Below are 21,337 nucleotides of genomic sequence, written 5' to 3'. Positions count from 1 at the left end.
TATTTTTTTCCCCCCACAAACGTGGTGAGAGCGTCCATTCACTCGCCCGGTTCCATTCAAGTAAAGCGAGGGTTTGTTGTCGTGCATCGTGCACCCTCTCTCCCCTCCGAGCCTTACACACAACAAAAGCGACGCGCATCGGGCAAAATATCACGCTTGCCCTGGCTCCCTCGTTTATTACTAGCCGAAGGCAAAAGAAATAAAACAACAACAACCAACATCACGGGGGAAACCAGAGGAAAAAAAAGGCAACAATCCATTGAAATTCAAAATGGAGCAGCACCTGTTTCGACTCATCTATAGCCGAATCAGCCTGATCAGCAATATTTTCACTCCTTTTTTTAATTGGGTCATTTAAGCCGTTTCCCTTAGATGTGATGGAATGCTTTGTCCATGTGTAATATTATTCAGTTTTTTTTTTTTTTTAATTTCCCCCCCACCCCCTGTCATTTTGACAGCTGCTACTCCGGCTGGCAGCGCGCGCGCGCACCCAGCCAGCCAGCCAGCCAGCCACTCACCCACCCACCCCTTCGCCAACAACTGGACTTCCCACTACTGGATAAAACATTCATGTAAAGCCGATTGATTTTATTCTGCTCGTTATTAGTGTCCTCTATTTATCCTACAATGCGTCTGGAAAGGTAGTGAACAAACAATGATCATTTCAAAAGAAATATGTCAGACCCCCCACCCCCATGATCAATGTATTGTTTGATTTTCACCACAAATTCGTGAGCTGTGTCCTCAAAATGATGACAGAAAAGTTGGCATAAAAGATATGCAATGGTGCCTTGAGATATTTGACTTTTCATGGTATGAGAAATTGTTGGACAATTTTATTTGATTGTGACGCATACTAGTAAACATTTCTTGGAAAAAAAAAACGGCTTCAAGCTCTGCCACTCCTTGTTGAAGTTTACTGTCAAACTAGTTTTGCTATAATAAAGTGTTCTTTGCTTAAAGAGGAAGTGAAACATGTTCTGTGGCAGGAATTCGGAATTCGGGTATGCCAAATTTTCAAATCAAGAAATGTAACCTTAACTTATGAGTGAGCAGGCATGAGTTAGGCATCCGTCGTCATTAACGTGTTTGAAAAGGATTTAGTGCTATATAAATAAGCTTGACTTAATGTGCCATCTGATCTTTTTTCAGTATGAATTATAGCCATTTATGGATAACCAACAATGTTCTTCAAAGTATATACAGTACAATGCATCTTTGTTTCTAGTATCAGACTGATGAGTAGAGACGGCATCAGCACAGAATCCGGGGCAATTTTTCACCTTGTGAGCTAGTATCCGAGGCGGGCTGACACCTGTCTAGTTCTCTTTACACTGCTTGTAAACACACTCTTTATTGCGGGTCGCCGTTACGCGTAAAGGCCACCGACAGAGCGGGGCACCAAAATGACCTGGCAATTTTCTGCCTTCACAGGTAGGATGAGAAATGTGACAACCTGGTGCAACCCTTTTCACTGCCTGTAAGGCCGCTCCCCCCGATTCATTCTATTCTTGCTTGCTTCTTAACAAGTCCTGTCAACTATTGACACCGCAATTAACATGCCGTCGTTCATTTACAAAGAGTGCAGCACCTCCGCAGTGAACTAGCGTTCAACCTCTGACCTCCTTTGCCGAATTAGTAAACATTGCACACAGCCAGAGCCAGCTCTCGCAGATGTTCGGAGAGGGAAGTGCTTTTTAATCAGGCAAATGCCAGCATCCTCTGCCTGTCTTCCACCTCTTGACAGGCTGCGAGATAGAAGTCTTCAGGGCTGGCAGACCAAATGAAACTGGAAAGCACTTGATGTGCATTGTTTTGTTTTTGGCCCCAAATAGACGACGGCCTCTCTCTGACTTGCATACAGACAGTCAGGCCGAATTCTAGCAATTGATTTATCATTTGCGATCATAGTCAGCGAATGCAAAGATGAGGCGTTCCGGCCTGCACCCCTTACTGTGATGCTCTCATCGGACTTAAACATTGGCAGCGACGACTTCCTTCCCTCACTGCAGCAACTGTTACCGTCTGTTGTGACTCATTCACATTTGTCACGGCCAAATGTTCACATTGGGATTATACGATAATTATTGAATGAGGGGGATAAAGAAGTCCACAGCACAATTTAACCAGATAGAGCTACGTACATTGCGGTTTTTTGCTTTGCCATTCTAATAGCCAGCCGCTCATTGCATTCACTTGACATGTTTGAGAACCCAAGCGATGTCATGGTGACTTGAGATTTGAACGTACTGTGTATTTGAAACGCTCGGTGCCAAACGCAATTCATCCTGGCATGCCTGTCATACTTGAAAAACACTTTTTATCTATAGTTTAAATAGAACTAGTTTGAATGTACAATTTCATCCACTTTCCAACGTTGAAGGCTATTTGCAAGCGTTCAGATTTTGAGACATGTCAGATGCCACTTTATCAGAATAATAGGATGCTCTTGTGTAAAAGTCAGTACTTGTGGTCATCTTGAATTCAACTGTGACATCCAATATTAAGTATACTTGATTTTGCAGCAATATGTAATGCATGAGTACCAGTCAAGTAGTCATTTTCCACAGCTTTCATCCTCCTGTTTAGGTGTCTTCACTGATCATTTGTTCTGAGTGGCACAGTCTGGTTCGGGCACTTTTTTTTTTTTTTACACAAGTGTCGGGAACTCTTTGCCACTCTGCTTGTCAATTCATTTTCTGTCTTCATTTGACCTCTTCTGACGAATGCTCGCCACTCCATTTCTTTTTACCCACGTTATGGATGGTAACCCACGTTATCTTCCGCTCCCAAGATTATAATAAATATTCCATCTCATAGGCTACCCAGATACAGAAAATGGACGGCTAGCTTTTGATTGTTGACACATTGAACACATTCCAGTCCATCACTCTCAGCAGACCTAATATTGTGGCCGCGTGACTCACCACAAGGACGCCTTCAACCCCCCAAGCGCGACAAGATCTTGGCGAGAGTAGAATTAAAGCGCTCGTGACCTCACTCACGCCTACATCAGCCTAATGGTATGCCATACCTGCATGTTACATTTCAAGATAAAGAAAGCCTACTGAGCCCCATCTGTATGGCAACACCTACACGTTCTTTTTTTAGGGCCACTGGCACTTCCTCATTCCCCGTTTTTTTTTAATAGCCTCCTCAGACTCGGGGAAAAAAAAAAACACCCAACAACCCATGTGTCGGAAAAAGGATGTGAGATGCTAGCGAGGTTGAGCGCGAGAGCTTCCCAGGGACTCGGGAACAGCTGCTCATACGCACTCACGTCGGTGCGCACTGTCTGGAACTGAGAGTGGCTCCATCCACAGGAGGAACAAGGCTGTTTTTATGCGTGTGTGACTGTCTCCGTTTCAGGCCGCCTGAAATAGCTGGTCTCGCAATGAGTCATCTTCAGCTTCCCACAGGGAGGTCTGCACTTGTGCTGCCAACACACACATGTACACACATACCATGCACAATGTCACAACTTTCCGGGGATGCACTTAACTTGTCTTTGTCGACACTTGCTTGCGGAGATGATGCCGCCATTCTCCGCCGACTGTAATCGATGCCTTCGACACAAAGGGGATGGAAGTTCCCTCAGGAAGCATTGTTCAGACATTTGTCGATGATTCCCTCCTACCGCTGACGAGTTCTCTAAAACTGCTCAACTTCCTCTAAAATGTGCGTGGAATCATATGTAGGCTACTCCTGTGTTTACATTTCATCTTTAGTTCTGCACAGGTAACTGACAGGACTTTTTTTTTTTTTTTTTCATCCTTGCAGCATCACGGGGCTTTTAGTGGATTATTTGTGTCGGTGGCAGTCCTGGAAGTGATACGCATTCCAAAGTTGTTTCCAAAAACTTCAAGGAGAAGATGTCAGCCATTTTCCTTGAATCCACATTGATTTCCTTAAAAGACAATGTTGGATTCACAAGCGTTGGCCTCCCCTAAATGTATCACACAGCTTGTTCAAAGTGGGTGCAAATCTGTTGCGATGCTTAAAAACAAGCAAACATACCGACAACACAAAATATATTCCGTTATCCAACACGAACAATCGCAGAGAAGCAAGTTTGCCAGTATCGTTATGCTAATGAACAAATAAAAAAATTCCTGGCAAACAGAATTACAAGCACATAATACAGGCAGCCGCCAAGTTGTATCCGAGTAGCTTGGCGCAGCATAGCACAACTCTCCTTCTCTTCAATGTGCATTGATTCAATCCAAATCGATTGGACAGACCGCAAACCACTTTGTCTGTGAGCGCGTGTTGACATTGTCAAGGTGTCCTGCTCTGCTCGCCCCGTTTGCCTGTCAAACAGTTGGGATAGAACCTGGAGCCCCTCCAAGGCTTCTGTTTGGTGGAGCGGGCAGGCGTTCTTTGTCAAAATGTTTGCCTTTACAAGGATGGAGAGTCACTCGGAATGTTGGAAGTTTCAGGCTGCTGTATTTTTCCGTCACGGTGACTGGGTCGTGCATGCGTTGATGTCACTTCGTACTGTGAAAGGTGCTTTGACAGCTTGATTACAAAGGACTTATTTAGCATAGTATACGGCAAGTGCAATGCAAGTTAAATAGGGCAGTCAATTGAAGGCCTCGATTTTCTTTTTTTTTTTTATCACTGAGATTTAGCACCGCTGCACAAAAGGGAAGCGTTCGCCCCGTTTAAGGAAGTTTTAGTTGGGCTTTGTTCCGTTGGTGTGTGGCATCATTACATTGGTAAATGTTTGCTTCGCTTGAGGAAGAGACAACAGTTTTAAAATGTAAACCTGAGCCGAACCCAATAAAAATGATCACCTCGGTGAAGACGAGTCATCCATACTGGTTACTCATCACCGGCTCTCATCCCAGCCAGGTCTGCACATGGGGGCGGGCAAGAGCAAGCCCAAGGAACCGGGCCAGCGCTCCATGAGCGTGGACGGCACCATCGGGACGGGCTCCGACAGCGGACACTTCCACCACCTGGGTCCCGCCCAGCAGACCCAAACCCCCAACAGGAGCCCGGCGGTGGGCACGGGCCGGCGGGGATACCAGGGATACCAGCACGCGCCCACCAACACTCCTGAGATGGCTCTCTTCGGAGGAGTTGACCACACGGGCGCTGTCACGTCACCTCAGAGAGGACCTTTGGCAGGTATGGTTTCCACTTAGTACATGGCACAACATCAAATATTGCTCCATACTCGCATCAATAGAAGCAACATATTGGTTCTTTGGATGCAAGTATGTCTTGCACAAAAATGAAAAAAGAACAACCTCAATTTTGCCATCAATTTAATGACAAGAATAAAACAATCAACCGGTTAATGACCAAGGCACCCAGCGGAGTGCAGACCTTCACTAAGTGCTCATCTGCATCTGTAACTTGCCAATTGCTCAAATTAACTTGTGTTCACAATTGCACCAACCAATCATCATATATTGGAATCTCAATGGCAAAAAATATTGTCCGACCGCCCAAATGCTTTGTGAGGTTGCTCCAGCTTGCCCATTGTGCTCACAAAGAAACATCGGAGAAAATTTATTTTGCTCTTATCAATGTCAGTTTTGAGACAATTTCCCCGACAACAGAAATGTTGAGTCACGTCAAGAGGGAAGGAGGAAGTAGCTCCCTCCCCTCCCCTCCCCTCCCCTCCCCTCCTCTCCTCTCCTGTTCAACCTTCGCCTGTGAAATAGACTTGAAAGCTCCGACGTTAAAAGGCTGCTCAGCGCTCTGCAGACTTGACATTAAGCCTTAATGCGTCTAGACTGGCCAGATGGTTGAACTAATGTTGCTCCATCTTTTTGCACTCTCCTCACATATAATCGTCAGCATTTGTGTTGGGATGACACATTTTTTCAAGGAAGTAGTTCAAAGCTGCTACATACCCATAATAAGTGTTTTTCCATCAAAGTCAGCAAAGGGCAGTGTCACGGATCGGAATGGAGCTGGCCGACCAAATGCAGCTTGGTGGACCAGCTTGGTTTATTGAAGGGAACAGCTAGTTGGAAGGGAGGATAAAGGGAACAAGCCAACAGAACCGGCAAACTAACAGAACTTAATGGCCTAACAAATATCAACGGGACTGACTGACAGGGCTGGCAAACAAAAACCCAACTAACCGAGACGTGGGACAAGAAGACACAAGAAGACACAAGAAACTAGCGACAGCAGAACATGAGACAAGAAACAATCCGGGAGGGGCGTGACACGCAGACAGGACTTAAGTAGGCGACAGGTAACAAGAGAGAGAGAGAGAGAGAGGCAGGTGACTGTCATTAGTACATAGATTGAGAGTAGACACAGGAAAGGAGGGGAGGGGAGGGGCGAGCACACAGACACTGACACAAACTGTGACAATATGCACATAATAAAACAACCGGGGACAAAACGTGACAGGCAGATTATTGGATGCCTCCCCTGATCATCTTGCTGTGTGGGATGTTTCAAGAATAACTGAAAATAAATAAATAAAAATAATAAAATATTATAAAGAAAGTTTGTATCTGATTATTTGAATAATCAATGAAGTAATCGATTCTAAAAATATCAGAGTGACAATTCTAGTGTGGTGTCATGTGCTGACTTTATAACCTCGCATGATTTTTGTTTCTCTTGTCACGTGTAGGGTTACAAAAAAAAAAAAAACAACAACAACAATGCTATGAATGTGCCCCACTAAAGATAGATGTATCCTTTCCACACCTGCAAGTCAATATTTCTCATTAAAACCATGACAAATTGTTCAATCTTTACCTAAAGCTTCTGCCTATGGATGACAATAGAATTAAGTTGAACACATATAGCTGTGCACTTTCTTGCAGGAGGTGTCACCACATTTGTGGCGCTTTATGACTATGAGTCACGGACGGCGTCCGATCTGACCTTTCGGAAAGGCGACCGGCTGCAAATTGTCAACAACACGTAAGAAGCCACCTTCCACCTTGTGTGTTTTATTTTATTATTTGTTTCATGCTAACAGATGCGTCCATGCATGTTTCAGTAAATGCACCAAACTGTAAATGTCAAGGATGTCGACAATTCAATTTGTGTATTAACAAAAATGACAAATGAAAGTTTTGATTTGTATTGACAATCCAGTGGTGTCTTGAGATACGAGTGACTCTATTTTTTCCAGGTACTGCACGTCGGCTCATTGGCAGCTAGTGAATTCAAAAAGAGGCTTGGAGCTTTTTAGTGTCACTCCTAGTTGATGTTATGTCTCAAAATAAACACGAAAGAAAAAGTATTCTACTTGGTGCATTTAAAGCCCACGAAGCGTTATGCCATGAATTAAATGCCATAGATGGGCTAACAGATCCCTAAAAATGAAAATAATTGTTTCCGCCTCTACCTCTATTGGGTTCCTCTCACAGTTTCCTGCCATGTTTTTTTTTTCTGGTGGTTGGGACGACATAGTAGGGCTGAACCAAAATGAATCTTTAATGTATGATGTGTATAAATAAAACATCAAGTGCATCCACAAATCTAAGCATCCTCCATTGGAAAATGTACAGCGCCAGGGCGCTCCCCGGTTCTTCTGTACTCAAATGATGTAACGTAGTATGTCGGCTTTGCTGTGTCGTCCCACAGCGCGTTGGCCACCTCCGCTGTCTGTCTGAGTGCTGCTCGCCTCATCTCGCCTCGCCTCGCCTCGCCTCGCCTTGCTGTGTTTTTTGATGTGTCTGCTGTGTCTGTTATCTCTCTCTCTCTCTCTCTCTCCCTATCTCGCTCTCTCACGCCTCATGGTCTCTCCTAGGAAAAAGTACAGCTTCAGGTCAGTATCCTTACTGCAATAAAAGACAAATCTTTTGCTATCTATTTATCCGCACTCATGCTGATCCACACACGTTTGTATAGAGACAATAAAGACATACGGTACAAAGATAGTCGGTAATGGACAGAATCAACGGAATGAGGTGTCTCCTCAGTCATTGTACATTTTGCACCACGGCACAACCAATAATGCCCCAAAGTTTGCAGTACTGACTGGCAAAAAAAAAGAAAAAAAGAAATGCATTTGGGTGGCTGTCATTTCTAACATGCAATAAAGAATCTAAGAATTGGGCTCCAGTCAATCTATTTCTTTTCAGTGGGTCAGCATGTGCTAAGCTTCTGGCTTTGTCTTTCCTTCTCATCAGATAACACTTTTCTGCTATGACACAGTGTTAAGCTTACTCTAAAAATAATAATAATAATAAATAATTTGTATTGCAACTCCCGACAGCCCGTTCTGTCTGCACAACTGACCTTTGTAGCCACCTAAAAGCTCTTCAATCCGCACTGACTGTCATGAAATTTGGAGCCCCCTGTGAGCTACCTGTTAATTCAGTTTTTTTTTTTTTTTTATTTGGTCTGCGGTTGCCATGACAGAGAAGGGGACTGGTGGTTAGCTCGCTCCCTGACAACCGGAGAGAGCGGTTACATCCCCAGCAACTATGTGGCGCCGTCCGACTCCATTCAAGCGGAAGAGTACGTCACACGGAATACGTATACTGCACCGTAAGGCGTCGCAAACTCAACTAACCTCCGTGGCTGGCCCACTTTTCTACTTTTGGCAGGTGGTATTTTGGGAAGATAACTCGGCGAGACTCGGAAAGGATCCTTTTGAATTTACAGAATAGACGAGGAACCTTCCTGGTGAGGGAGAGCGAAACCACAAAAGGTACGACGGCGGGCTTCTCCGTGACCTTTTGGCCTTGCAAATGGCTGGAAATCAACAAGTTAGGGGCTAATGGAGAGTAGCCATGCCTTCCGAAATTCCAATCTCATTTCATCTTAACACTCTTAGTATGTTTCTGTTGTTTTATTCAAAGGGTACCTTTTTCATTCATTAAAAAAAAGCACTTTAGTGTTTTGCCTGAAGAGTTGTAAATGGAAAGAAAGGTCACTGAAGTGACAAGTTGCCCTTTTCACGTTGGTATTAATCACTTCCTTCACACAAGTTTCATCGACTGGTTGTGAGACTGCAGACTGTTTAAAGGGATATTTCATGGAGTGTTCAGGCGCCAGCAGACACTGCTGAGCAAATTGAGCAATGGAAATGTTATGATGAAATATGTGAGGAAGTATCAGTACGTTTTAACAAGCTTGTAAAAAATGTATGTAAGCCTCGGAGGTATAGCGCAGGTGGAAAATATGCACAGTGCATCATTTCTCTTCACATTTTGTCATTTTTCAGCCTCATTCCAATATTGACCAGATGAGCATAGACTTTGGAGGATTTGGCCAATTGCATTTTCAGATTGATGATAAAAGCATTAGAGCAAATGTTCTTTACTGAAAATAATACTGCACATCGTTATTATACTGTATGGGATTGTGTGCAGTCAATGTGGAATAAGGCTGCAACATAAAACGTGGAGAAAAAAAATGAAGCTCTATGGATACAATGTTGCTAATGACAACCACAATTAAAAAGCCAGCTAGCTTCCTATTCAGCCCCAGCTGAATAATGAGAAATAATGAGAAAGTAGGATGACGTCTGACCATCCCCGGCGGACTTTTGCGTGTGTCACTGCGGACGCAAAGCTACCAAAGTGTTAATTGAGCCAATTTGTACCCGACGTGAGCTCGTAATGACGTCAGTTGAAGGCACAGCGCCTTTGTTCTCCAGCCCTGTGGCAGTCCAAATACTGCCTTGGCATTCCCTGTGACATACAGTGAGTGAGTGAGTGAGTGAGTGAGTGAGTGAGTGAGTGAGTGAGTGAGTGAGTGAGTGAGTGAGTGAGTGAGTGAGTGAGTGAGTGAGTGAGTGAGTGAGTGAGTGAGTGAGTGAGTGGGGGAATTTGTTTTTGAAGGAAGCGCCTGTGGGGGGGTGAATCACAGTGTTAGAAGTAGGTCATTCTACAAGGGTGCTGCAAGCCCCACTTCAGCATGTGAGTGAAAGGGGGAGCATGATCGAGAGAGGGAGGGGACGGGGGATCTCATTAGATCAAATGTGATTCCCATGATGACAAGTGTGTCGCTCGCATTGTGTGTGAATCGCGTCAGACTGACTAAGATGCATGAGTCACCTCAAAAAGGTGGCGTCATTGTTTACATCAACCACTGCTGCAAAAGGGTGGTGAGTCGAGCCTTTACCAGCTTGACCATACGTCAGGTATATTTGTCACCATTTCAAACCGTTTCCAAGGTGTCTAAATGTCACGTCTGTGACAAAGTCTTTTCAAAATACCCCAAGGATCAGGATTTTGCAATGATTTTCAAGAGTGACAGTTTACCTATACACAGTACTGGACCAATGGCAAGTCTAGGTTTTATTACCATGACGACCAGCGCCGGGGCCTGAACATTTCTAGAGTGGCTTGCACTAGTGGGAGCAGAGCCCAGAATTGGGGTGGGCGCCTGTATTTTAACTCACAGAGGCAGCATTGTCCCAATTGGCCTTGTGATATTTAAATGACAAATAGTCTTTGTGCTGAACAACCAAATGTTAATCCATTTTCATGTTGCAATAAGAACAATTTCCAGTTGAGTGCAACTCAAGTGCACGACAACCAAGAGGGTGCTATTAATTGAGAGTTGACTAGTTTGCTTTCTAAAAAAAAGACTCTTTCCTACCAAATGCAACATGCTGTGGGTAGCGCAAAGTAGGTACTCATTCTTTGTTGCAAATAAATGACTATTGGTGAATCTCTAGTTAGCCCCCTAACAAAAGTCACGGCAAAAGAGTCAAGTGACATTCTCATCAATCACAGAGTTAAGCGCAAACGAGGACAAATGCTACTCAAATGGCGCATTCTCGGGGCTCCTATAGGGGCCAGCGGGGAGGGACTTGCCCCAGCACAGCTGTTGGCAAATGCCACCGAGCAGCTGTCCCAGACGCCTGACGCATTCTTATCGTCTATACATTTTTTTTTTTTTTTCCTCCTAGGAGCTTACTGTCTTTCGGTGCTGGATTACGACAACACCAAAGGCCTGAATGTGAAACATTACAAGATCAGGAAGCTGGATAGCGGCGGCTTCTACATCACGTCCCGCACGCAGTTTACCAGTCTGCAGCAGCTCGTCTTCCATTATCGCAGTAAGTACCCTGACGCTGGAGAAGAATAAATAAATAAATAAATAAATAAATAAATAAATAAATAAATAAATAAATAAAACCCTTGAAAACATTGCTGACGTCTCGCATTGTCTTAAAGAGCACTCTGATGGGCTGTGCCACGCCCTGACTGATGTGTGCCCCGTGGCTAAGCCCCAGACCCAGGGACTGGCTCGCGATGCCTGGGAGATCCCTCGAGAGTCCCTCCGGCTTGACCTTAAACTCGGCCAGGGCTGCTTCGGAGAGGTCTGGATGGGTAAGACTGCACTGCGCTGCACTGCGCTGCACTGCGCTGTATTGCACTGTACTGCAATGCGCTATTTTTAAAGTTCTTAAGTTCTAACTAAAGCACATCTCACCTGTTTTCTGCGTGGCATTCCCAATATGAGCCCGAGGACACTTTGATGTCAATTCCAGTCAGCAGCTGAGAATGGTAGCCTGTCAAAATGGCTGCGCCCTAAAATGGATCAAAATGGGTGGATTCATCTCGTTCATTCTTAGTCCACCAATATTCATCAGAATACACATTTGAAAAAAAATGACTCGACGTCCACTTTAAAAAAATTTGGGGAAATTATTTTTTGTACAAAAAAAAGAGAGACCTTTTTTTTCTTTTTTCTTGATCAGGCACGTGGAATGGTACAACGCGGGTGGCCATCAAGACCCTGAAGCCGGGCACCATGTCACCAGAGGCCTTCCTGCAGGAAGCGCAAGTCATGAAGAAACTCAGGCATGAGAAGTTGGTTCAACTCTACGCCGTGGTATCCGAGGAACCCATCTACATCGTCACTGAGTACATGAGCCAAGGTGATTTTCTTTCTCTCTCTCTTTTTACGACGTCATAACTTTCCTCAAATTGGCTGGAGAGCAAAGTCAGCCGGCCGGGACAGGTGCCAGCAGACCCGCTTGACCCTAATGAGGAAAAGTGCAATATAAAACGTACATTTCATTCATTGGCCATTTCATCAGGTACATATTCAGAAGTATACGTAAAACGAGGGCATCCAAAATGTTTCTTGTTCAAATTAGAGTAACATTCTGTCTAATATAGTGGGCCAATGAGTAAGACTCAATAGCTCCGTTTAAGTGTCTGCTGCTTTCTAAACGCTGTGTTTATCTCTGCCCCGCAGGCAGCCTACTGGACTTCCTCAAAGGAGAAGCGGGAAAAATGCTTCGACTGCCTCAGCTGGTGGACATGGCCGCTCAGGTTGGGCCGCATCCCAAAATGCGATAACGAGGCGTGAGACGGACGGACGGACGGACGGACGGCATTCTCTCTGTTTCACCTTTTATCCAGATCGCAGCGGGGATGGCCTATGTGGAGAGGATGAACTACGTGCACAGAGACCTACGTGCCGCCAACATCCTGGTGGGAGACAACCTGGTGTGCAAGGTGGCCGACTTTGGACTGGCCAGACTCATTGAAGACAACGAGTACACGGCCAGACAGGGTGCGTCCGTCACGTGTTCTCTACAGTGCAGCTTTTAGTTTGTGGACAAACTCCTGCCTATTTTTTCAATAAATTGTAATCAACGTTACCGATTTCTGACTTTGAAATTTTACAGGTAACAAATGTTTTGGTTGGCTGAATGTTTTCTTTCCCCCTCCCCATAATTCGTCAGGCGCCAAGTTCCCCATCAAGTGGACGGCGCCCGAGGCGGCGCTTTACGGCCGTTTCACTATCAAGTCGGACGTGTGGTCCTTCGGGGTGCTGCTGACAGAGCTGGCCACCAAAGGCCGAGTTCCTTATCCAGGTAAAGCCTTACACCGACAGCCTCCCTCGTATGTATGCAGAATTTGGAGCTGGGTCAGCAACCTTTAGGAAACTGAAATGTACTTTTTGGTACGGATTAATTCAAAGTCTGCTGCTGGTTTGTTACGCGCTCCTGAAGGAACAAAAATCAAATACATTTTGATTTTTAAGATGATCCTGAATTTGCCCCAAGTAAGTTTTTATTGCAGAAAGTACTTACTAGGTGTGGAACGTGAGAATTGCCACCCTTCACGTATCTGGTCATCTGCAAAATGATTTCAAATCTAGAACTAATAAACCCAACATACAACAAACAGGCCATCGTGTACTTACCGGTCGGTCACTTCCCTTTGCAGGCATGGTAAACCGCGAGGTCCTGGACCAGGTAGAGCGCGGCTACCGGATGCCGTGCCCGTCCGAGTGTCCCGGCTCCCTGCACGAGCTCATGCTCTCCTGCTGGCGGAAGGACCCCGAAGAAAGGCCCACCTTTGAATACCTACAGGGCTTTCTGGAGGACTACTTCACCTCCACGGAACCCCAGTACCAGCCCGGGGAGAACCTATAGAACCGCACATGTGCGAAAATTTACACACACACACTGCCGCCACACTCAAACATATGCACTCAAAACACATGATACAGTCTGCACTAAAAGCACCTCAGAGGAACACGGTGAGGAAGCCTCTGTGCTGTCATGGACCCAGAGAAGCTTCTTTCTGGAGACTTTGAGGAGTGAGGTGCAAGACTGACGTGAAAGGGTCCAAATAAAAGGGGAGAAAAGGTCTTATGAAACGTACTGTACTTTTTTCCCCTCCCGCAAAAGACACTGGGCCCAAAAGCCCATTTTAGGCTCCCTGAAAAAGCGGGCAACTTTTCTCCAGAATGAGGTGAACATTTGCTACCGGGGGTTTTGCCACCGGAGCCACCATATCTGGGGTGTAAAACTTCCATCAAAGTAAATTGGGAGTCTTCATGTATCACGGTACCTTTTGTTGCTCCAATTCTTTTTTTCACTTGACTTAAGCGGCGGCGGCGGCATGTCTGAAGCTTGCTTGCAAAAAAAAATCAACTGAGCTCATATCTGGGCAAACTGGAAAAAAAAACAACCTTCAATTTGATAAAGTTCTTTTTCCCAAGGAAGTTTCCAAATTCCTCATATTTATTATATGGGACAGAAGTTTGGAGAACACTTCTCCCTTCCTGTTGTGTCAAAAGCAATTCTGATGCATTTCATCTTCAGTTTTTGCGGGCTGCCCTGTTAGCGTCCCTCCACTTTTTAAGTGCTGCTGCTGCTGCTGCTGCTGCTTTATTGTTCTTCAAACTCCTTCGTGTTTACGTGGAGATGATCGCAGTCATGATAATCATTAAGCATGCTTGCTTGAACCAAGCTGGCTCAGGTTGTTCAAATCAGGCCAAAAGTCGTCCCACCCACTGCCATTTTACTAGCTCAAGTTTAAATTTGGTATTTGTAACGATTTCTTTTCTTTTTTTTTCTCCCCTAACTTTTTGAACTTAATCATTTCATCGTTGACAAAGCTGAAGTGGCTCTAGATTTGCTGACATCGACAGTCATTTTTTGCATTGGTTGAAGTTTGAGGTTCTGCTCTCTAAAAACAATTTGATGGAAGGTCATTTGAGCATTTATTTCTCTGCATCTGTGCCAAAAGAATACGAGTGCTGTCCATCCGTTTACTCTGAGAGGGAGCTGACGTATGCTTTCAGAAAAAATCCCCGGTTAGTTAGCTTCCTGTTCCAAGTTTGCAGAGGAAATATGCAAGCAAGCGTATGGCTTCTATGGAAATGAGGTCATTCTGTTAAAAGGAAGAAAATGGGATTGATTCGGAACGCAGTTAAGCGTTTGGAATTTCGCTGTACATTGACCACGCTGTGTTGAATTACTACGTGGATGCCATCGACTCCCTTGCGTATAATTTCATCCACTGTCGTCGCACTGTACATAGTAAAGCACTCCAAACGTTGCTTTTGTATCATAATGGCAGATATGTATTTATGTTGGTTGTCACTCACTGAATTTTTTTAATCAGTAGATAAAATCAGTTTGCTGCCAACCTATATACGGAACAATGACAGAAGCAGCAATAAGAGTCCTCATACAGACAGACAGACAGACCCAGTGTTGTGTTAAAGAGTGAATATCAAAGGATACACAGCCCTGTTTCTCCAAATGTTTGGAGATGGTTCAACTTGGTCTTATTTTTATGAACGTACAAAAAGGTGGCATTTGAACAGGGGACTTTTTCTATCTTCTACGTATATTTCAGGGGTGGCCAACCTACTGCCAACAGTAGCATTTGAAACACGTTTTATTTTTTCAAATTTAAAAGGGGCATTATTGAAACATTTTAGAGAGTTCATGACATTGGTTACATTCGTTAAGGGATTTTCTGCATTTAATGTTTTATTTACAAAAATGAGGAGCTAGATGACAAAATAATGAATTTATGTTGTTCAAGTAATTCAAGAAATAATAATTTAAACAACAAAAGATATATGCAATACAGTATACATAAAGAAATGTCATCAATGGCGCCAGACTTCAAAAATTGGCAAAAGGTTACCCACCCCGAGGTGAATTTGCAACCCCACAAGTATTTGGACAAGATTTTGAAATAATGAGGTCAAAGATGTAAATAGTATCGTCTGACTGTGACTATCAAGTAATTACTGTACTCTTTTATCCAACTGAGGCTTATTGTTTAGTATTTTCTACTTAATGTTATCCGAGGAGGTTTTAATGAGATGCTACTGTATTTCTTTCTTTGTTTTTTTTTTACTCATATAAACAACACAATTTGGGCTTGACTTAAAGTTCCAAGAAGAACAACAGTGTTCCTTTTTCCCCACTTGATTTTTTTTTTGTGTGTTTGTTGTGACTCACTGAAGAGGAAAAAATAGGATGTGTGAATAAAGCCAAGGTCTGATTGGAAAACGTGTGCCATGATTTCAAACATGTCGTGATGTAATTGCTTTTAATGTTAATTTAATTGTTTTAAAATTAATCTATGCAGTTCAAACGGACGTCACGGCCGCCACAAGAAGGTGAGCGTTTCATTTTGTTTGTAATTTGATTGAAATGGGTATTGTGTCACTTCCTTTTCTTTAAATGTGCAATAAATTCTATTTCAAGTGTGTTTTGATAAGAGTGTGTGTGTGCTGTCCACTTCTAATTCACCTTATGTATGAATTATTCAATATAGCTCACGTGCCTTGACCTGCTATGACCATTTTGTCCACAAGGAGGCAGTTAAAGTTCGGAGGATAATTTTAACCAGGAATTGTGGAAGTCCACCTGCTGTTTTTTGCCCCGCACAGAAACATCATCGAAGAAAAAGAGGGAGGGGGAAAAAGAAATGTCTGCCTGTGCATGTGCGCGTGCGTGCGTCCGTGCATCTGCATGTTTTCCCCATTTGCGGAGTCGTGGTGTGAGTAATTTATCTCAGTTATCCAGACCATGTCAAAGCTCCATCTGTGAAAACAGTAAAGACACACACACACACACACACGCACGCACACACACACACACACTCACGTATTGCCTCAGTGATAGTGGATGGAAGACACACGAAGGCAAGCATCGTGCATTTGCGATATAGTGGTCCTGTTTGTTTTGTGCACTGCACTCTCAGTAGCATGGCAACCATACGAAGAAGTTGGCTCTATTTCTTCAAACGTTACTTTAATATAACACACATTTACTACAGGTGGTGCAGTGGAGCAACCAAAAAAGAAAAAAAAAAGTCCTCCAACATGCAACTTTGTCTGTCAGTCCGTCTTTTAGAGACTTTGTTGTTTTTATTATTTTTCAACTTTGGCATTGATTCTAATTTATTTTCTGTTTTATCGTCAATCTATGTACAGACGGAGCCATGCGTACGTATACGGGAGGAAGCCGGAGTAGCAGTAGCCTTGTTCATTCAAATTCCTTTGGGCATAATCCACTGAAAGCTTGCTCCTGAAAATCCTCTTTTAATAATGCAGACATATCTGGACCAGCAGTCTTATCCACTCACCATGCCTCTCCCACCTCCTGTACAAAACAAACCTCCTCATCTTGAACCAACCTCGCTGACTCTACCCGAATCTTGACCCCGACCCACTCCACTTCCTTAATCCTAACATCCACCTCCTCCAACATTATGAATGCATGCGGCTAAGCCATGATGGATGTGCACTTTGTCCCATGACCTACTCAGAAGGGTGAGAGTTAGGGGGCGGTGGGGGGGGGGGGTTCCCTGCTGGAGACAAGTGGTAAAAAAGACCATCCATAAACGTCAAGTCCCCCGCCACGAGCACCATCAGAGAGTAGCATTTTACGGCAACATTGGAAATTCACGCTGAGGAATGTTATTTGGGAGACTTCCCTCATCCCCGCATCTCGGAGCCCCCAAGTAAACATCCCCTGCCCCTCCCCCCGAGTTGTGAAGCCTTTGTGTATGTGTGCGTCCGTGTCCGTTTGTGTGTAAAGCGTTGTCGGAGGAGCAGGAATCAAGGACCGAGACAGATTCTGAGCCACCTGCGTGTTATCCAGGGCGGGCCCCCGTAATCCCTTCTGCCCTTTGTCTGCCCCCTGCGCTCACGCGCTCACGCACATCCAGACTTGTTCTCCAAGGTCAGACAGTCACAATTTTCACGCTGTTTCAACACCTTGCACCCGAGTTGCGCAATACACGAGTTCATAAATTCCGTATCAAATACTTTCATACCAAATTTCAACCATGTAGGCAAAGACGGCTGAAAAAACAAAAGTCCGGAACAGACTAATTGTTGGCGGCACCATCTTGCCTGTCTGTGTTGTCCGCTGTCTGGTGCTGCTGATACGATACAGATAAAAGTGCCAAGGAGAAGTGGCAAAGAGAAAGGGAGCAAAAGTTCCAGGGGGTCAGGAGCCGAGCAGATGACAGGCTGATTAGACATTATCAGCAGAGATGGGAATCTTCAGCACACGCAAATCAGAATGATACAGCTTGGGGGCATTCCTATTCACTTCTTCTCTTTGGCCAAACGGCTTTTTATCATCTTTGGAATGTGCCGGCTGATGTTGGAGCGCAGAGACACAAAGACAAGAAGCAGCCAAACCTCTCAATCACTCCTAATCATTTCCATTCGCTTCGCTTTGCTTTGCTGTGGGCGGGCAAGCGGCGGATTCTTTGGACGCTTATCTTCACACAGAATCTTTCCCGGACGCGGCCAACAGTTTCAACTCACCGACGATTTGTTTCTGAGCATTTCAGTAGGTGCGAACACACACAGGCTGGAAACATGATATCCATCCATCATGTGCACTGCGCAATACATTTTCCATAAATGTGTTTATATTTTCACATAAAATAAATGTAGGAAGAGATTCATGGCCCTTCATTTTTCAAGAAGTCTTAATGTTTGACCGTTCTTCCGAGAATTATTGATGACTCGTTAATATTGATCATTATTCGAGTGTTTTAGCAGGCTACTTCCTGGCTGGTGGACAACGACAGTACGATTCGAAACGTAAGCTTACACTTGCTTCGTATCTGTGCTCTTGGTTAATGAGGGAGGTAAGATACCTCCAAAAAAAAAAAGAAGACTGATATCCACAAAGCCGCAGCTGAACATCTGCTGTGCTTGGCTGACCCTGGACACTTTCCCAGATTTCCACTCTGACTCCCACAGACACTTTTGTCCAAGCCTAGAAGGTTCTTCATCCCTGACCTGAGGAGGAGAAGGAGGAACCGGCCACAGGGGGATGGAAGCATAAAAAAACAACAACCAGAAAACGAGGTTATGTGTGAGAAGCGGAAAAGAAGAACATGGGAGCTGGTGGTCTCCAAACACAACAATGTTTGGGCCTAATGAAATGTTTATGATAGCTGAGCACTGTGCTGATTCAGTGATGAGCTCACTCACTCATGCAGTCTTGGCAGCACATTATCCTCTCCTTCAAAATCTTCCTTTTCTTCCAGACGGGCCTTAAAGAGCAGCTCAAGTTCTTGCAAAAGCAAACTCATTTAGGCTTCCAATCCAAACATTTCATACAAGCCTGTAAAACCTTAAAGGGCTTTGAGGAAAATACTATACACTTCTCCACTTGTGGAATGTTCCATGGTCTTCTTGTGCCGTGCTTTCGTTCACGCTTGTCGAAAGAAAAAGAGACAGACACCTACAATTTGGATTTGTTCGAAATCAATGGATTCCAAATGATGTGTGCCAAAACAAAAAACAAATTGTGATTTAGAGACAGATATTGAGCTCAAGTCATTGTGTGCCTTGGGTGAAACGTGTATCTCGACAGCCATTTGGTTTTCGCTCCAGAGCAAAGTAAGGGAGCGAGGAAGGTGTTTTTCCCAAATGTCCGTCTGCCTGCCTGCCTGCCTGGTCTCCACAGTGGCTCTTTGTGTGGCCCCGCCAGGCACGTGGCTCCGGCCGGCGATTGCGCCAGCTACCTAGCTTAGCCCAGCGGAATTTGACATTGCTGGGGTCACAGTGGAGGGAATGTGCTAGGGCGCAATGGCTTTGAACATTCCCGGAGCGGCACTTCAGTAGATTGTCGTATCTCCGCAATTGAAGAAATAGCCGTCAATATTTTCATGTTTTCAGCACTTTTCAAGCGTGTCATGTATTTCGAAACAAATGTATAAATTGACTTTAGCGGGCGTTGCGCATGGCTGTATGCATAAGCCGCATTTGAAGAATTCCCAATCCCGTGTTTGTTATGCGTTCCATGTGATCTCGGGAACACGCCTCTTCTGCTTTCTTTCGTGATCCCTCTATTTCAGGCCCACATTATCAAAATCAATCAAAAACATTTGTGTGTGCACACGCTAATTTGAAGTTCAACAAAACGGTGCCAACTAAATAAACGGGGGAAGGGGGGAGCGATTTTGTGCTAGGGAAGGTCAGGTGAACGTTTCATTTACTCATGGTTCAGAATTCCCTTCAAAGGGCATCATCTCAACGTGTCATTAGGCCCTGGGATGATTTTTTTTTTGGGGGGGGGGTAGGCAGAGGCAGGAGTCAACATGTCGCTGTCACGCTGCGCCATCAAGCCATCGCCGTTTACTCCAGCAGCCATTTTCTTCAAAAAGAGAAGAAGGGCCATGGGGGTAACAGGATCCCACAATGAAAGGCATTCTCTTGAAGGATCACTAAATTTGTGTAATTTAATTCCCTCCCGCATGCCTCCCTCCCTCCCTCCCTCCTTCCCTCCCATCCCGTATCGCGGCTGCGTGTCTCCAGGGGGGCCAGACAACAAATAATAGGAGAGAAAACCAAAAGAGGTCGGAGTCATAAATACACGCGGGCTTTGTAAGACGTCACAGATGGCGAATTATGGCTATGCTCCAGTGTCTTCATAAATTAACCATCATAAAATGTCGGCCAGTAGGAATTGGAAAGAAGAACTGAGGGGGGCGGGCTGGAGGTGACTTGCAACTGGGCCACAATCTTACAAAGGAGCAAGCTTACGACTTATTTTTTTCCCGCCCTTCGGCTTTTTCATCTATGAAAATCGGGCCATGGGTTGGTCAGGTGTAGGTGATTTGCTCCTGTCTCTTGGATGGCTTGTCATTTTTAACATCATTTCATTGCGCTGTACTTGTCAATGTGCAATGAATTTCCTTCCTTCCTTCCTTCCTTCCTTCCTTCCTTCCTTCCTTCCTTCCTTCCTTCCTTCCTTCCTTCCTTCCTTCCTTCCTTCCTTCCTTCCTTCCTCCCATTCCAGACGACTTCACCTTGTTTGCGGCAAAACCGAGGTGAACTCAACTTAACCTGACAGTACTAATTGAGCATATCAAAACTTTGAAGCGGTCATTAGTGGGACGGTGAGCAACAGACAGAAAAGTAATCTAACCAAACATTTGTTGAGCGGCAACAGCGTCGACGATGAATGTGAAGCCACGCCAGGCGATGGTCATTCGCGAGCCGACGTCTATGTTTCTTCTGTTCGACAGAACGTAAAATGTGAGGGGCCCCTTCGCATCTTGACGGGCCGGTAGGGAACATAATGGCATTCGTGGTAGACCGCAGGCTGAACCATAGTGTTCCTTTGAGCCTGCGGGACTCCAAATTTCCCCTCACGGCCCTTCAAGGATCGTCTGATAAACCGTGAGAAAATCTCGCAATGCAAAGGGGGAAAAAAAATGGCAAAGGTCTTTCACGGCACTGTTTCGGGCAAGTGAGGTTTGTTAAAGACTCAAAATGAGCCCAATCCGGGCTCTATCTTACTTGTCAATTGGGAAAGGCTTCATTCACTCCTAAATGAATGCATGGAACTTTTAATGACGAGCATAAGGAGTCACATCTGGTCGCAGAGGGTTACTTGGGGTTGTGGTTACGGGGAGGGGTTGGGACATTGGGGTGAGAGGCCCCTTATTGACATAACTACCATCTTGGCTCTTCCTTGCATCTTGCCAATAAATACGAGCCCACCCCACCAGCTTTCACTGCCGCTTTAGATGACAAGCCAGATGATGAAGCATTTCAAGGGAACACTTGAACAAACACACACACACACACTGTATACAAACATGCATCCTTCCACCAAGCTGCTCTCAAGTAGAAGTAC

At 44.8% G+C, this 21,337-nt stretch overlaps 1 protein-coding gene and 1 long non-coding RNA gene across 3 annotated transcripts; one reads left to right on the top strand and one right to left on the bottom strand.

The window, feature by feature from the left end:
- Nucleotides 1-2,769: 2,769 nt before the first annotated feature.
- On the bottom strand, nucleotides 2,770-6,806 carry LOC125977392 (uncharacterized). Its single transcript, XR_007484617.2, has 2 exons — nucleotides 5,868-6,806; nucleotides 2,770-5,124 (listed from the first exon to the last, which is right to left on the bottom strand). It is a non-coding gene; the product is annotated as an uncharacterized lncRNA (long non-coding RNA).
- Nucleotides 4,863-15,929, top strand: LOC125977384 (proto-oncogene tyrosine-protein kinase Src). Of its 2 annotated transcripts, XM_049733817.2 has the most exons (12): nucleotides 4,863-5,133; nucleotides 6,804-6,903; nucleotides 7,739-7,756; nucleotides 8,353-8,451; nucleotides 8,541-8,644; nucleotides 10,856-11,005; nucleotides 11,124-11,279; nucleotides 11,651-11,830; nucleotides 12,154-12,230; nucleotides 12,321-12,474; nucleotides 12,647-12,778; nucleotides 13,134-15,929. In XM_049733817.2, the coding sequence occupies exons 1-12, from the start codon at nucleotides 4,863-4,865 to the stop codon at nucleotides 13,340-13,342; spliced, it is 1,650 nt and encodes a 549-aa protein (XP_049589774.1). In that variant the 3' UTR covers nucleotides 13,343-15,929. The 2 variants fall into 2 exon arrangements, with proteins under 2 accessions (XP_049589774.1, XP_049589775.1); XM_049733818.2 differs by lacking the exon at nucleotides 7,739-7,756.
- Nucleotides 15,930-21,337: the final 5,408 nt, after the last annotated feature.

Source organism: Syngnathus scovelli, chromosome 11 (genome assembly GCF_024217435.2).
Source record: "Syngnathus scovelli strain Florida chromosome 11, RoL_Ssco_1.2, whole genome shotgun sequence".
Classification (NCBI taxonomy): Eukaryota; Metazoa; Chordata; class Actinopteri; order Syngnathiformes; family Syngnathidae; genus Syngnathus; species Syngnathus scovelli.
Note: the sequence above shows the minus strand (reverse complement) of the source record. Positions and strands in the feature narration are given on the sequence as shown.